At 34.0% G+C, this 15,284-nt stretch overlaps 1 protein-coding gene across 2 annotated transcripts; it reads right to left on the bottom strand.

Annotated features, from left to right (window-relative positions):
- Positions 1 to 43: 43 nt before the first annotated feature.
- On the bottom strand, positions 44 to 15,239 carry RMDN1 (regulator of microtubule dynamics 1). Of its 2 annotated transcripts, XM_014069209.2 has the most exons (10): positions 15,041 to 15,239; positions 13,852 to 13,969; positions 12,118 to 12,205; positions 11,339 to 11,498; positions 10,335 to 10,424; positions 8,821 to 8,876; positions 5,789 to 5,876; positions 5,356 to 5,386; positions 3,737 to 3,870; positions 44 to 2,426 (listed from the first exon to the last, which is right to left on the bottom strand). In XM_014069209.2, the coding sequence occupies exons 1-10, from the start codon at positions 15,182 to 15,184 to the stop codon at positions 2,388 to 2,390; spliced, it is 948 nt and encodes a 315-aa protein (XP_013924684.2). In that variant the 5' UTR covers positions 15,185 to 15,239; the 3' UTR covers positions 44 to 2,387. The 2 variants fall into 2 exon arrangements, with proteins under 2 accessions (XP_013924684.2, XP_087563024.1); XM_087706898.1 differs by lacking the exon at positions 3,737 to 3,870.
- Positions 15,240 to 15,284: the final 45 nt, after the last annotated feature.

Here is a 15,284-nt window from a genome sequence, read left to right as displayed (position 1 = left end):
AAATTTAGAATGGATCCAGATTCCCATGTATTGGATCTGTATGTTTTTGTGCAACTCTCAATTTCTATCTCCATCTCTCTAATACAAAGGCTCAAAAAGATGCCTTGGCTTCCCCAAGCAGTTTTATAAGAGAGAGAAAAAGTAACTGATGCCTGAGAAAGATGTTACTAATGGGATAACCAAAGTGCACCTTGCTGGTTTTAATGAGCAAATGTTTCAATGGTTTGGCTTCTGTATTGCATTCATGAAACCCTTTGCAATATTCTAAAAAATAAGGCTTTATATGAATAACAATGTACCAATATCTTCCAAATAAGCGTTGGAACTCTGAAACTTGACTAAAAATGTGATATATTTTTTTAAAAAAAAAACAACTATATGGTTGTCCACTTATTCTCAATGACTCTCAGCAGCTTACAAAAATAAAAAACCAATATACAAATACTCTCCCCCCAAAAAACAACCCATAGCATTTCAAAAGGTTCACATAATTTTCTGACCCTTCATTCTCTAGGTGGTAAAGCATTCATTCCTTCAGTAACTGCACGCATTTCTCTGGCAGGAGAGAGATAGCCAAGAACCTGTGTGCTAAAATGGGGAGGGGAAGATGAAACAAATCAGATGCTCCTCCAAGCTTAAATTTAGAATTTGCAGGAAGGATTTCTCAGCTAATAAATAGCATACAAGTAAAACTGTACCGAAGTATTTTCTAGAATAGAGAAAAGTTAATTGGTGTTAAATGCAATTTCTTTTACTTGTGATAAAAAGTTTCTTCTAATAAGAACTGCTGAGCCTTTTTTGTATATATTTTTCTACTGGTATGTCTTCTAAGATGCTGTTAGTGATTTGAAGAGTTCTGTATTTTTATTTCTTTAGCAGAGTTTACAACTAGGTGCTTAAAAGTAAAAAGCATTTTTCCAATTCTTTCAACCAAGCCAATTTCTATATAAGTTATGTCAATGATTTGCCTTAGCTGATTTACATTCCCACAAAGAGATAGAGGCTATTTTTCTAATCACTATATGGTCATGCTGTCCTCATTTTTTTTCCTTATAATTTTTTCTTATAATGTAACTATCAAACCTCAATATAAAAAAACATAGCTATGTATAGGCACAGAGGCTTTGAGGATAGGAGCGTGAAACCTTCAGCTTTTTAATATATAGGGTTAGCTCTTCTGCTATAAAAATATATATTCATTTTTAAAGAAAAACTTCACTATTTGATGCAGATACATTAACAGCACCCAAAATTTTTGACTTATTCTCAGGACTAGGGTTTTTCATTAAAAAAATTAAAGATAACTATTTAGGTAGATATTAGTTATTTGCATGATTTAGAAGTCTTCATATTGAAGTAAAGCATGAACTTATTTTTATAATAAAAGGATATGTCATCCTAGTTTTAAATCCTTGAGCTCATTTGCTCTCTGCTTATGACTTTACCTAATCGAAAGAAATACCTATCTGTATAGTTTAATATTGTGTTTCAAGACTATTAGTCAAAAGCTATATTGTTTTTGAATTTTTCTTTCTCATATTTAGATTTGTTCATGGGTTTTTTGGTGTCTTTTTTATTTTAAAAGAACATTATTGCAAATGAACGGTATTGTTTAAAATCAGAAAACAGATTATATCTCTAAGGAACTATGATTGAGATGTGAAAGGCAATAAATCTTGCCAGAAACCAAAAAGCTCAATTATTCATATATTGGCTGCAAGTCAAAATGTAAAATAAGCACTTACAGTGCTTAAAAATATCTTTACATATTAAGGTAAACAATAGCATTAGCAACAGCATTCATACTTATATGCACTTCATAGTGCTTTACAGCCCTTTCTAGATGGTTTAAAGAGTCAGCATGTTGGCCCAATCTGGGTCCTTATTTTACCAACCTTGAAAGGATGGAAGGCTGAGTCAACCTTGAGCCCATCAGGATTGAACTCCCGGCTCCATACATTGTGCCACCACACTCTTATAACAATATCTTAACAAATTATCCTTTGACATATAAAAGCAAGCATATTCTATCCTACTAAATTCTCCAAAACAAAAACAGTATAGTTATCCAAATGAACTACCTAAAACCATGCCAGAAAATGACTTAAAATAACAGTTTAAACAAGAAAAGTAGAGATTAAAATTAAAAGCTATTATTTCTGAATATTTGTAAATTTCATAACTGTTTCCTGATTTTTCTCTCTCCATTCTGGACAAAAAATGTATACAAATGGATTAATAGATGTAGATGGAAATGTCAATAAAATCTGGAATTTATTCTTCTCTAAAAATTCTTTTCTTCATATACCAATTTGAACCACAATATAACTGTTTAGCTTTCTCTTTAGTTTCTTAGTTCATTAGTTCAGATATTTTGAGAAATCATGTCATATAGAATTTAATATTTCCAATGCTTCTTTTTGTACCTGGAACAATAGAAGTGAAAAAAATATTGTTTGACACAGCATGCAAATCATGGAGAAATAGTTGTGTAATGCACTCATCTGCTAATTTGCCTTTGATTATTTTTTAAGAAAATAGAAAATCTACACAGACATTGATTTCCAAGATTAGATCAGATAGAAACTGGTGCCGTGTGGCCTCTCCCTAGAAATCAGAAATCTTTCTGTATTGCTTTTGCATCTGATCTTAAAAGCCAGGCTTTTTTGCTGAGCCCTCCCCATTTTGATTTAATAGTACCATCTTTAAAAAAAACCTTGTATTTATTTTGTATGGGGTTTTGGGCTGCATTTCTTTTTAATGTGAACAGCAAAGAGGTTTTCTTTATTGCATTGGTATACAAAGATATTAAACAAACAAACAATATTGGGCTCTGAACTTCCACTGAGAGAGTTGGCTTCAAGTTTCTGCTTAGTTACAAATCTGAGTCAATAATCATCGCTTAAACCAATTTACCTCAGGGCAGCTATAAATTAAAACTGATAAGCCAAGCTCCAGATAAAATTCTCACAAGTAGTTCAGTGGAACCCAACCAGAGTACCGTTATCAAAATTTATAAAATCATTTACAACCCATTCAAAGCCTGAAAAAGGGACAGAAAGAAATCTACAGGAAATTCCTCTATTCCAGTAATGGCGAACCTTTTTGGCACCAAATGCCCAAACGAATGCGCACACGCCAGACTGCTGGAAACCCAAAGACCAGCATGCACACCAGTCAGCTTGTCTTCGGGTTTCCGGCGCTCACAAAGACCAGCTGGCTGGCACATGCACATGCCAGAAACCAGAAGAGCAGCTAGTGACAGCACGCATGCCCACAGATTCACCACCACGGCGTATTCCAAACGTCCATTTTTAAATTTAGTTTCAATGAAAAACATTGACAATGCTTAATAACAATATTCATATTATGCCAGATCTAACATTTCTATAATAATTTGATAGTATGTCAGCATCTAACATTTCATAACAAAATTATGAATTATTTCAATATACATTTTCAAGATTTGTTTCTTTAGATTAATAATTTATTAAATTTAGATGCTGTCCATGTCCAATTCACAATGACTCAGATGATTACTCTCAACAAAGACCATGTTGGCTGGTTAGATCTGAAAGTGGAACAATTTATTACCAAGATTGGGGAACACGGCTTTAGGCTAAAACATGAGGCTAATGACAGCATTGATATGCGTTCAGTATGTGTTCTAGCACAGGAATATTTGAAAATGTATTTTTTATATCCATATACATATCTGGCTGTGAAAGTAACTTACCTGCTTATCTTCCTCTGTATGTGGTAGCCGATCTCTAGCTTTTGTTAGCCAGAGAAGGGCCATCTTTTTATTATTTAATTTCATGTAAGTCTTTCCCAAGAACAGCAAGTTTTTACTATAGAAATTTGGTTCAACTACACAGAAATGAAAACAAACAAAAAACTTCTGGTTTTTCATTTATAATGTACAGCTTATTTATTTCTAATATTTTAAAAAGTTAAGCATAATCTCAGTACATATATAGAAAAAAGATAATGTACATTTTGCTTAGTGGTGAAGGATATTTGGTTCTATCTTCACTGTAATGTTTTTATTTCAAATCGACATCTGTGTGTATCAGCATTTGTGCTGATAAATAAATTTATGTTGATAAAAATAAATTTATCAGCACAAATGTAACAAAGTAAATGTAAAAAAATGGCTTTCTGCCTGGATGGTTCTTAGGGTGAGCCGAAAGACAGAAAAGGGAAGCAGTATGCTTCCTCCCATATTTGGGCATACCAGGGGTTGTGACAGTACATACATACATACATGGAGAGGGAGAGGAAGGGAGAGGAAGGGAGAGAGCAAGAGCGAGAATAGATCTATTGCAAGCTATTTAGTTCTCATCAGCTAGCCACTAAGCCACAGGCCCTCTTCCTTTCTCAGCCCAGGTTCAATTCTCAGTAAGGGTATGGCTAGCTGATGAGAGCTAAATAGCTTGAAATACATCTATACTAGTCTCCCTTTATTTATTTATCAGCACAAATGCAACACATAGATATGTTGCATATATATGCAACATATATTTATATTAAATTTAAGAAGAAAATTACTTTGTTTCTGTTCCTCAATATGAAAATCACTTCAATATACATCTTTATAATACAAATTCTGATGCAAGTTCATTTATGACTAAAATATTTCACATTCCTCTTCTGAGAAACACAATGTATAAACAAGTGGTGTTAATTTTAATCTTATCATAATCAATAGAAACATTTTAATAAATATGTTTGTTCTATGCTCTCAAGATAGTTTTAACATACAATTCCTTTAGCATCCCTATTGAAAGAATATTAAATAGTGTATTGAATAGTGTAATTAAAAAGTTGCATATTCAATACTCAAGTTTCACTACCGAAACATTATGGATTTTCCAATTTATAATTTGGGTATCTCTCGAATGACTAGAGATTCTAATTTTTTCATTCTACATTGATACCTCAGTAGATATATTAGATAGAGATGAAGGGAATTTGAAGAACTTTCATGTACCTATATCCTTGTTTCAAGTAATACTATAAATCAGGGGTCCCCAACTTGTGGCCCATGGCCCATTAGTGGGCTGTGTTTGCAACTGGGGCATGGAAACTGCTAGTGAGGGCACCCACACCATCGTCATGTGAGCGTGCTCCATTTGTGTGAGCATAAGGTGTACATGCATGCTGCTTGTGGAAATGGAGTTGTGTTCACACATGCTTGCCAACCACTTCAGCAAATCATCCCCCTCCCCCCGCAAAGCCGGAAACGCTGGGGGACTCTGCTATAAATAATTACACTTTCATATAGTATCTAACACATTTTAATTTTGATTTCAATTAAATTGTCATGCAATGTGCTTTCTTAACATAACTTACCATTTTCAGCCTTTTCAAAGTACTGTAATGCCTAGAAGACATTAGCATTAAAATTAGAGGAATACTATTAAAGTAATTTAAATCTTTTAAATTAAAATACTTCAATAACTGCAATGTAATGTGTTTTCTAAGAGAAAACACAAAAGGGAATGTTATATACTGTATAGTTTATATTCAAGGATATATTTATTTACAAATGTAATCAATCTTATGTATTTTATGAAATAGCTGGTATATTATTGATTATATCAATAAGTATTCATTTAGTAGATGGTATATTTATTTTTCAGAATATCAAGTTTTATCCAAAAATCTATTGCCTGACAGTATAGCCTCATAGCTTATAAAGACTGACCTTTCAATCTCTTTTTTCCCAATGTTTTAAAGGATAATACACCAAAAAAGTTATAGAAAATACTAATGGGACACATACTTCTTCATAGGTAGAGCTGGGTGGTGTTGAGAATAAAATAGCAGCTATGTTCCTCTGATACCATGGCATATCAGCAAATGTGTAACACCTGTAACATATGAAAAATGTATTTATTAAATATGTCTCCTAAGATATTTAAAATCACATAACTAGAGGAGGCCAGTGAATTCTAACTAACCCAACTCTAGAATGATGTTTGCTTAACTGAATATTACACTTCCAAATCACTGCCAAAAAAAACAACTAGAGAAAGCTGTAAGTTAAATGCCACTTAAGTGTAGAAAGGCCTCACTGACTAGTTTTTTTTCTGTATGAACACTAGTTTTTGATTCACAAAGATATTACGACTTGGCTAGTCAGATAAGTATATAAATATTTACTCTGAAATGATTTTGAGAGTAGGGAGAGTAAGCCAAACACATTTTCTTCTGGGTCTATGCTATGCTCGGTTGGTAAATTATAAGAATATAACTTCAGTTTCTCAGTGGAGAAGGAAGCGCAGCTTCAAAGGTGGCATAGAGTGTTAGAAACCTCCATGGACAACATGTCAAAATTAGAAGAAACTGATCAATGAAAGATCAGGCTGACAGTTAACATACAACAGTGGCTAAAACAAACTAGCCATCTGAATAATTGTTGAAGACAGAATCATTATTCTGTCCAGATTAAAAGTGGCTGGTAGATGGATTGAACAGTTAATTAAGATTTATGGGATATTGGCTGACATTAGGATAAGACTCACCGAAGCATTCAAGAATTGCTGAAGAAAAGTGCCAAAGAGGAACAAATTTGTAACTAATTTTGTTTTAATGGTTTTAATTATTGTGATATAATTTGCCTCCAGGGGTCAACTGAATTGAGATGGGCAGCTATAGAAATTGAATAAATAAATAAAGATGTGCTCACTTAAGAATGCTTTAAGAACAAATGCAAGTCTAGGGAAAAATACCTGAAGTGCGCAGGACTATGCTTAGAGAAGCTGAGGAAGATTCATTCATGAAAGAATGTTAAAGCTGAAATGTAAAAGTCTTAATTTACTCAGATAAGGCTCAATCTGCTAATAATATAATAAAGAGCCAAGGTGGCGCAGTGGTTAAATGCAGCACTGCAGGCTACTGCTAGATCAGCAGGTCAGCGGTTCAAATCTCACCGGCTCAGGGTTGACTCAGCCTTCCATCCTTCCGAGGTGGGTAAAATGAGGACCCAGATTGTTGGGGGCAATATGCTGACTCTCTGTAAACCGCTTAGAGAGGCCTGAAAGGCCTATGAAGCGGTATATAAGTCTACTGCTATTGCTATAATATGACTAACATGTCAAAGCCTGTATCTCTTTCATTGTATGCTATTTGGCCCTGTTTAAGACAAGAATATTCATCACTGTTTTTGCAGATATTTTAAGATGATGTATTACCTAGTTTGGAGCTTCTCAACATTAGGGAAGAAGACTTTTTTTTAATTAAAAAAGGTTTGGGGAAAATGTTGCCACCTAGGATATAAATCAGTCAATAACTTATCACAAGAGACAAGACATGATACTTGATTAGTAAAGTAAATATTAATGAATAATAAATGCAATCTCTACACCATTAGGTAAAAACTGGAATGGGAAAATATATGATCCTCCAAATACTATCATATACAAGTCTCGATCTCTTGTTATTGTCATGTATGTTAGTGCTAACAAAAGTTGAAATTGTCAAAAGGCATTTTGGATAAAAATATGGTGGATTATACAAAATATTCTTAAAAAAAGGATAAAATTTACTCCTCAGCTATTCTTGTTAGGTATAATTACTGACTGTACAGTGGTAGAGATTAACCTGATTTTGCATTTAATAACGGCAGCAAGACTGTTGGTGGCGCAATACTGGAAGAAGGAAGATTTGCCTACAATTCAAGAATGGACACTGAAAGTCACAAATTTAGCTGAGATGGCTAAAATATCTGCCTATCTTAAAGACCATTCAAATGAGAGATATAAACGAGACTGGAAAAAATTGATTATATTGATTGATTATATTCAAAATAAATATGGGACTAAGAAATTCCAGATAGCCTATGCTTAAAATTAGGAATGATTTAAATTGTCTAAAGTTAGTTTAGCAAGGAGGAGCTAAGTTCAACGTAAAGATGTTATTAACTTCCTACTTTTATTTTTTATCAATATATCTTAGACTGTGGTTGTTAAATATCTATGCAGTGTATGGGTTCTGGGAAGTCAGGGGGGGTAGGTTGTGGGGGCTTGGGGGGGGGGAAGTATACTAGGCTTGATTTTAAAGCAAGATGATTGCACATGTATATTGTCCTCTCTTATAACATGATATTGTCTAGGTAATAATTTACATGTGATTATATGTTATGGAAATGGTTAATAAAAATTTTATAATAGTAAAAAAAAGAAGAAGTTGAAATTTAGTAATCACTGATCACTGGATCAAGTTACAGTGGGAATGAATATACCATTATTGATCCACTGAACACTGGATCAAGTTACAGTGGGAATGAATATACCATTAAGACCTGAAGGACTAAGTGAAGGAGATTGTCATGGAGAAAATCTATGTGATTGTTAACAATTGTTATCTATGTGGTTGTTAAGAGTTGTCACTGATTGAGGGCACATAATAAAATATCAAAAGAGCCATACGCTGCTTATCCTTGAATTAAATTATTCAGGGATCAAATATAGAAAAAGTAAATTTCTCCTTGACAATATCTTCTAAATAATGACTGAGAAACCACTAAATCAATATGCTTAACAGAGTAGAGTGGGAAGGGGTAAGTTTGGTGTTTAATTAGAAGGAAATGAGGATAAATCAAATGCAAATACAATGTTTTTAAAAGACAATTAGTGAAGACATATTGCTGAAATGTATATATAATGTTATGTAAGACAATGCTGATAGAGTAGTTCATTTGTTCAGAAATATATTGCTAAATATTAAAAGCACTGTGTAATTATTTCACATTCCACATATCAGGCAAAAATGTTGGCATTTCAAATATAATTTTGTTTAGAAAGATCGTCTTACCAAATGCCCATAAGATGAAGTGAAGTAGCATCCTTTGGATTCAGATCAATTGCTTTCTGTTAAAAACAAAGCAAAAGCATTTCTTTATCATTGTTTAATATTTACCTCCATAACTCCTACCTTTCCACTTACCTAATTCTTAGCAACAATGTAATTACAGCATTGCATATTTTTGTCTGAAAAAAGTAATGAATTTCATATGGTCTAGGGAGAAATATCCTTAATATTTAGTCCACATGTCTATGGCTTGTATAGTTAAGATGTACATTCTGAAAGCTACCACTAAGTCCTCTAGCATCTAACTTTCTCTGTTCAAGCTTCCCAAACTATATTTGAAAACATAAATATCCTGAAACATGTAGTTGAAGGAAAAAGGAAACACTGAAGAAATTATAATCAGGAATATGCAATATTCAACAGGTGCTTACTAGGATTTATATCTGACCCTGCAACAACCTAATTCAAGTATTTCAGAGTGGTTTGTGTATTCTCAGAAGTACATCTTCCAAAAGAGAATGTAGTTTATTATATTTTGATACCACAGGAACAGCAAAACTCACCTCCAGGATGAAAACTGAAACAATTTTACACCTAACTTATTTATCCACTTTGGAGGAGCTTATTAACAAGGACACAGGTAATTTCCTATCCTCATAGAGTTTACTTTAACTATTATGTACTTTAAGAGAAATGGACCACAAAGATTTCTAATGCAGGAAAAGTTCAAGACCTTTAGAAATACTGAATTTTTAAAATGTGGCCATATTTTTAATATGGCCGAGCTACAGTGAACAGAATGCAAGCTATACATGAACATCATTTAAAGCATGGATTAAAGGGGGAAAATGGCCAAATAAACTGAAATAAATTGAGTTAGTGAACCTTTTCTGCTCTATATTTTAAAAGTTAATGAAATGTTAATTTCCTACTTCATATAATGACATACTGAAAAGTTTAAACTGCTCTTTGCGTTTGTTATTTCAACCCCCCCCCCCCCTTTAAACAAAGAAGTTTAACTACACTGAAAAGGATAAAAATGCAAAATCCAATGGTAGAGTACAGAAGCATTCAAGTTTCTGGGACTAGAACTGTGTCCCTCAGCAAGCATGCAGCAAACATAAATTATTGCCTCTGAAAAAAGAATGGCAAGATTTCTGAAACATGAAGGACTACCATTCTAAACTCATGCCTATCATGACTTTTCAGAGACAACGAATTATCCTTTGGTTTCTTAATACTTAAATGTATCCAATGTAGGCTTCAAAAATGTTACATTTTTTTGTAATATTTTTCTTACCAAAATGTTCTATGTTACACAAAATCCATTAAAATATTTTTAAGCATTCCTTATTAATGAAGACAATGAGATCAATGATTCATATATAATTCAACAATTAAAAACACTTCAGTTTCTAATTTATTCTTCATCATAAATTGCTCTTCCCTCATGTTCAGGTTTGTGTGGCAGAGGACACAATTTAAGGTTAATACAAAAGTTAATAACTTTGAAATACCTGAAAATGTTCCTTAATAACAAAAGCACTGGAGATTTTGCTCTTTACTCCTTCATAATCTCCCACATCACTGAGGCATATTGCATACCACTAATAAAAAGAATAAAACAGATTATTTAGCAATATGAAATATTTAGGGATTAAATTATTATCATATTGTCAATAAATACAGTTCTAACCATACTACACAAAGATTTGTTATTTTAAGCTTCAGTCAACAGGGAATGCTAGGTGGTTAACTGTCTAAAATGAACTATAGTTAAAACTAAATGAATGGCATACAATTTCTTACAAGGCCAAGCTGAAGGAGGTTTTAAAGCAAGTTGAGATTACATAAAAGTCCTGAGAGAATATTTTTGGAAGAGTGAAGAAGAAACTTTCCCACATCCTACATTCAGACAGGGCTCTGAAAAAATAGACATTTAAAAGAAATTCTATGTTAATGTCTAGACAGGTTCATATTCAAACAGGACATTGCTAGCTATAACTGTCTAAGCCAACTGTCTAAGCTTTTAAAATTAAAATTTGAACTCAAAAATAACTGGCAATAACTTAGTTCAATTACACTTCTATAATTTATCTTCCACTATGCAACAATTTTGTTTTAAAAGCAAAAGGGTGCTGTGGGGCATGCAGGGTCACCCAAGTTATATGTATCTTTTATCTTTTAAAGCAACTGAATCTTTACTTGAGACCATGCAGCTACTTCTGCATTGTTTTGCCTTTAAATATGCTTTGGTATGGATCACTCATTGCAATATTTTCAATATTGTATCTACTTTAAAGTGATCAAGTCAGTAGAAATATTACTGCAGCTAGTGTTTCTGGAACTTTCTGGTTTCGATTCATTTGGTAGGCTGGTTTGAAATTATAATTGCTATATACTAATTAAATTGAGTATGAGTTTGTCATTTACGATATGAAGGAATTGTTGCAATTTTCCTTTCAAATTCCTAAACTCAGAAATGAGCCACTATAAAATGTAAATTATTTGTTTATCTGACCTTGTGTACACAATAACATTTGTTGTCTTTCTCAAGTGCCTTCTTTGCATAATCAAGGGCTTCATAAGCCAGCTGCTTCTTTTTTTCTGCTGAAGTTTGACTAAGCTGAGCAAGGTCTCGTAAAGCTCGTGCCAGACGCCATAACACTTGTGCATTTTCACTACATATTAACATATATAATAGGATATATTGATTATGATGTACCATAGTAAGGTATCAATGTAAAGACATATTTATTATACTTTTAATTACCAAATAGTTCTATGGGATAACTTTATATAAAATAATATAAAGGTAGCTTAATAATAACACATCACTGCATGACACTATAATAATTTTAACTTAGTATTTTATGGTGAACTATATCTAGTGAAAGAAGAGGTATTCTACAAGTGTAATCAACTCCAAAAATTAAAGTTGGGGATATTCAAATTTACCCAAAGAGAATGTTTTTATGAACCGTACATTCCCAATCTGCTAAATGTGTTAAAAAAATGATCTTAGAACTTCAAACTGTTTTATTGCTCATTATCATTATTATAGTGTCATGCACTGATGTGTTAATATTTCATTTTGAGTGTTTTCTTTTCCACTGAAAGCAATTAGAAGAAAAAGTTGTTTTTTAAATGAGAGTAAAAAGACTTAAAAGGTCCATTATAATGTATTCTAAAATTCTGATTTCAACTCTTCCATCTACAGTATCTAGTGATTTTGTATAATTGCTGTGCGCTTTATGCCAACCTCAGTTCATTAGAGCATGCCGAAACAGCATACTGTACCTGTTTTTGTGTTCACTCAGCAACTGATAAAGCTTTTCAGTTTCTCCACTTCCATAGAGATAGTCTGCTTGATCTAGGATTTCATTAACTTATGATATAATAAAACAAGAATTCAGTGAATCTGCCCATCTGTGAAGCAGGTATTACTTAATATAAAAATAATTCATAATGCACACAGACATACTAGTATTTCAAGTTAGGAATAGAAGACAGTTTTAATAGAAATAACATCATGATAGTCAAAACACATTTCTTTTTTTCTATCAACAGCTCTATATGATACTGTTAGGCTGATTCTATTAACAGGAAGTGTTTCCAACAACTACCCCTCTTTTTGAGCCAGTGTCAAAGAGATATAAGATTACAAGATAAAAAACTGATCTAGTCTAATCTTTCCCAATTTATGTCCTCTTAGATAAGTTAGATGAGTTTTACTGGCACAAAACCCCCAAAGGATGTAGGTCATATAAATATTAGACGATATATAAAAGGCCAAAGTCAGCTAGAGAAGGAATATGTTAATATGTTAAATATGATTTTATGTAAGTATTTACAAAAATATAAATTTTGTAAACAAATAAAATATGCAAAATCCAATTTATATGCATTGGCAGCAAATTCTGTAGAATTTGATACATATGCCCATCTTCATCTCAATAATCATTTTATGACAGCTTTTTCATCTCATCAATATTTTTCTAAGTAAAGTCCTTCTATTTGATTACTTTAAATATACAATTAATTCCTGAGCTTCAAGGTTATTTAAGAGCTCTCATAGAAAGCATACAAAATTATAGTCCGCAAAATTATTTGCAGTTTCCAAGATCTCCTGAAGATGGATCCAATATTTTCCAACTATCCTCTTCGGTATAGGGTATGAAGAGTAAAATAGATTCCTTAAACCTTCAGGGTTTTAAAATACTGATTGAAATAATATTTCATTCTTTTTTCATTTTAGAGAACAAAATTAGAATCTAAATATTTGCAAGGCTGAATATATGGATTTTTCTTCATTGAGTAACTTCGGTGCTAGGCCTCTTGATATTCCCCATAGGATCACATAACTTTGATCTTGTTACCCTTTTATTGGACACTGAAGGCTTGGCTTTTCCTCCAGGCCTTAGGGTAAGGTGGAGTAGGAGTCACCTGAGTATGTGTTTTCTATTGAGGTATGTTGTTTCCCTGGTTATCACATTGTTTTGTATTGTATTAAAAAAGGGGTGTCAGCTCAGCAGTGCAGTTCTCCTCTGGCAGGGCCTGCTTGGGGTGGGGGGAGGGGAGATGGGATGGATGTCTTCTGCAGCACCCTGCCGGCCAAAACAGGCTGTTGGGGGGGAACGCAGACTGCTGCAGGCCATCCAAGCCAAAAATGGGGTGCGGGGGGGGGGGAGTATGCGCCCCTTACCATGCCCCATTTTGACTGCCAGAGGCACCTCAGGCCGGTGTTTTGCTATTTCCAGGCTGGCACTGCAGGTCAGAATTAAACACTCACAGGCTGGATCCTGACATCCAGCCTTAAATTTGACATCCCTATACTATATAATCTGTATCCCACTAGAGTTCTATTGAGTTGTATGGATTTACAAATTTGATCTATAAAGGGATAACAGAGAGAAAAAACAAGCAAAAAATAAGTAGCCATACTTAATCCTTCCTCTAAAAAAATCAGATTATATTTTAGGAATAGAGGATTGGATTTGACAACTGTACATTTTTAGAAAAAACAATTCTTACTTTTCACATCAGCACGAACCATAGCAGACTGAGAGATTACTAGATAAGTGTTGTATCCCAGGTAGGACAATGCTGAGAATATAAACCCTCTTCTGAAAATTCTGGATTTTTGAAATGCCTAATAAAAAAAATCAATATAACTATTTACAAATCTGATACCATTTTTTAAAATCTAAGCATATATGTTCACAAAGTGGCTAAAGGTGGAATTTCTGGACTTTCTGGCTTTTCTTTGAAGACAGTTTGCTTCTCATCCAAGAAGCTTCTTCAACTCTAAAGAAAAGTCTTCAAAGAAAAATCAGAAAGTCCAGTTGCCTCTTGAAAAAGCACCTTTGGGACAACCATGAACCTGGATGACTGACAATCTCCATAGACACTCCCAAAATGCCATACATTTTTTCTCAAAGAAAAATGATAGGTCTATTAACTTAATTTTTCTGATTTTCCTACTCAGCAAATTAGAAGGTCAGATTAACAGAGTTGGAAGGGTCCTTGTAGGTCATCTTGTCAAAAAACCCTGCCCAAGCAGGAGACCCTACAACATTTCTGACAAATGACACTCCAATCTCTTCTTGAAAGCCTCCAGTGATGAAGCTCCCACAACCTCTGAAGGAAACTTCTGTTCCATTGGTTAATTGCGCCCACTGTCAGAAAATTTCTCCTTATTTTCAGGTTGAATCTCTCTTTGTTCAGCTTCCATCCATTATTCCTTGTCTGGCTGATCATGGTTGTCCCAAACCATAACCTTCAAGAGGTTAACATAGGACCATTTCATCCACTGAGATTCAGCCTGTCTTCTGCATTCACCCCATGAGAGGCTGCTGAGAATCATTCCTCCTCATGAAAGGATTGGGGCGCTGGAGGATCCTATTCAGTGGTAACTGAGATATGGGATATTGAAGAAGGTCGAAGAAGAGTAGCGCTTAAAGCTGAAGGAGTAATTCACACCAGGGCAGATTAAAAAAAAACATTTAAGAGAGCCGTGCTTTTCTTTTAAAAAAAAGGTTTTATTTTCAGTGTCACAAAAAACGAGAAATTTGTGCTTATGTCCCCATCCCCAAATTGGAGCCAAAAAAGAGAGCCGTGCTTTCCGACCAAACCAAGACCATCATTTTCTCCTATGCCAGAACAAACTCGGGCCCTGCACAGGCGAGGATAAGAAGGGCGGCGCCTATAACAACGGTCATACCTCGACTCCCCTTTTTCCTCCATGGCCTGAAGAAAGTTGACGGCCAACGCCAGATTTTATTCTTGAAGCCTCGCAAAAGAAACGGGTCTTCAGGAAAGAGCAACTTCGAATCCAATGTCGCACCGCCACCCTCCCCAGCGCCATGACAAGAAACCTTTCCTTGCTATTTTTTCCCCGGCACCGACAAAATCACCCTTTCCTCGCATTTACCGGAAACAGGAACTGCCTGTTCAACTCTTCCACA

Source organism: Thamnophis sirtalis, unplaced genomic scaffold (genome assembly GCF_051295495.1).
Source record: "Thamnophis sirtalis isolate CommonGarterSnake01/CBP01778 unplaced genomic scaffold, rThaSir2_p1.2 scaffold_2, whole genome shotgun sequence".
Taxonomy (NCBI): Eukaryota; Metazoa; Chordata; class Lepidosauria; order Squamata; family Natricidae; genus Thamnophis; species Thamnophis sirtalis.
Note: the sequence above shows the minus strand (reverse complement) of the source record. Positions and strands in the feature narration are given on the sequence as shown.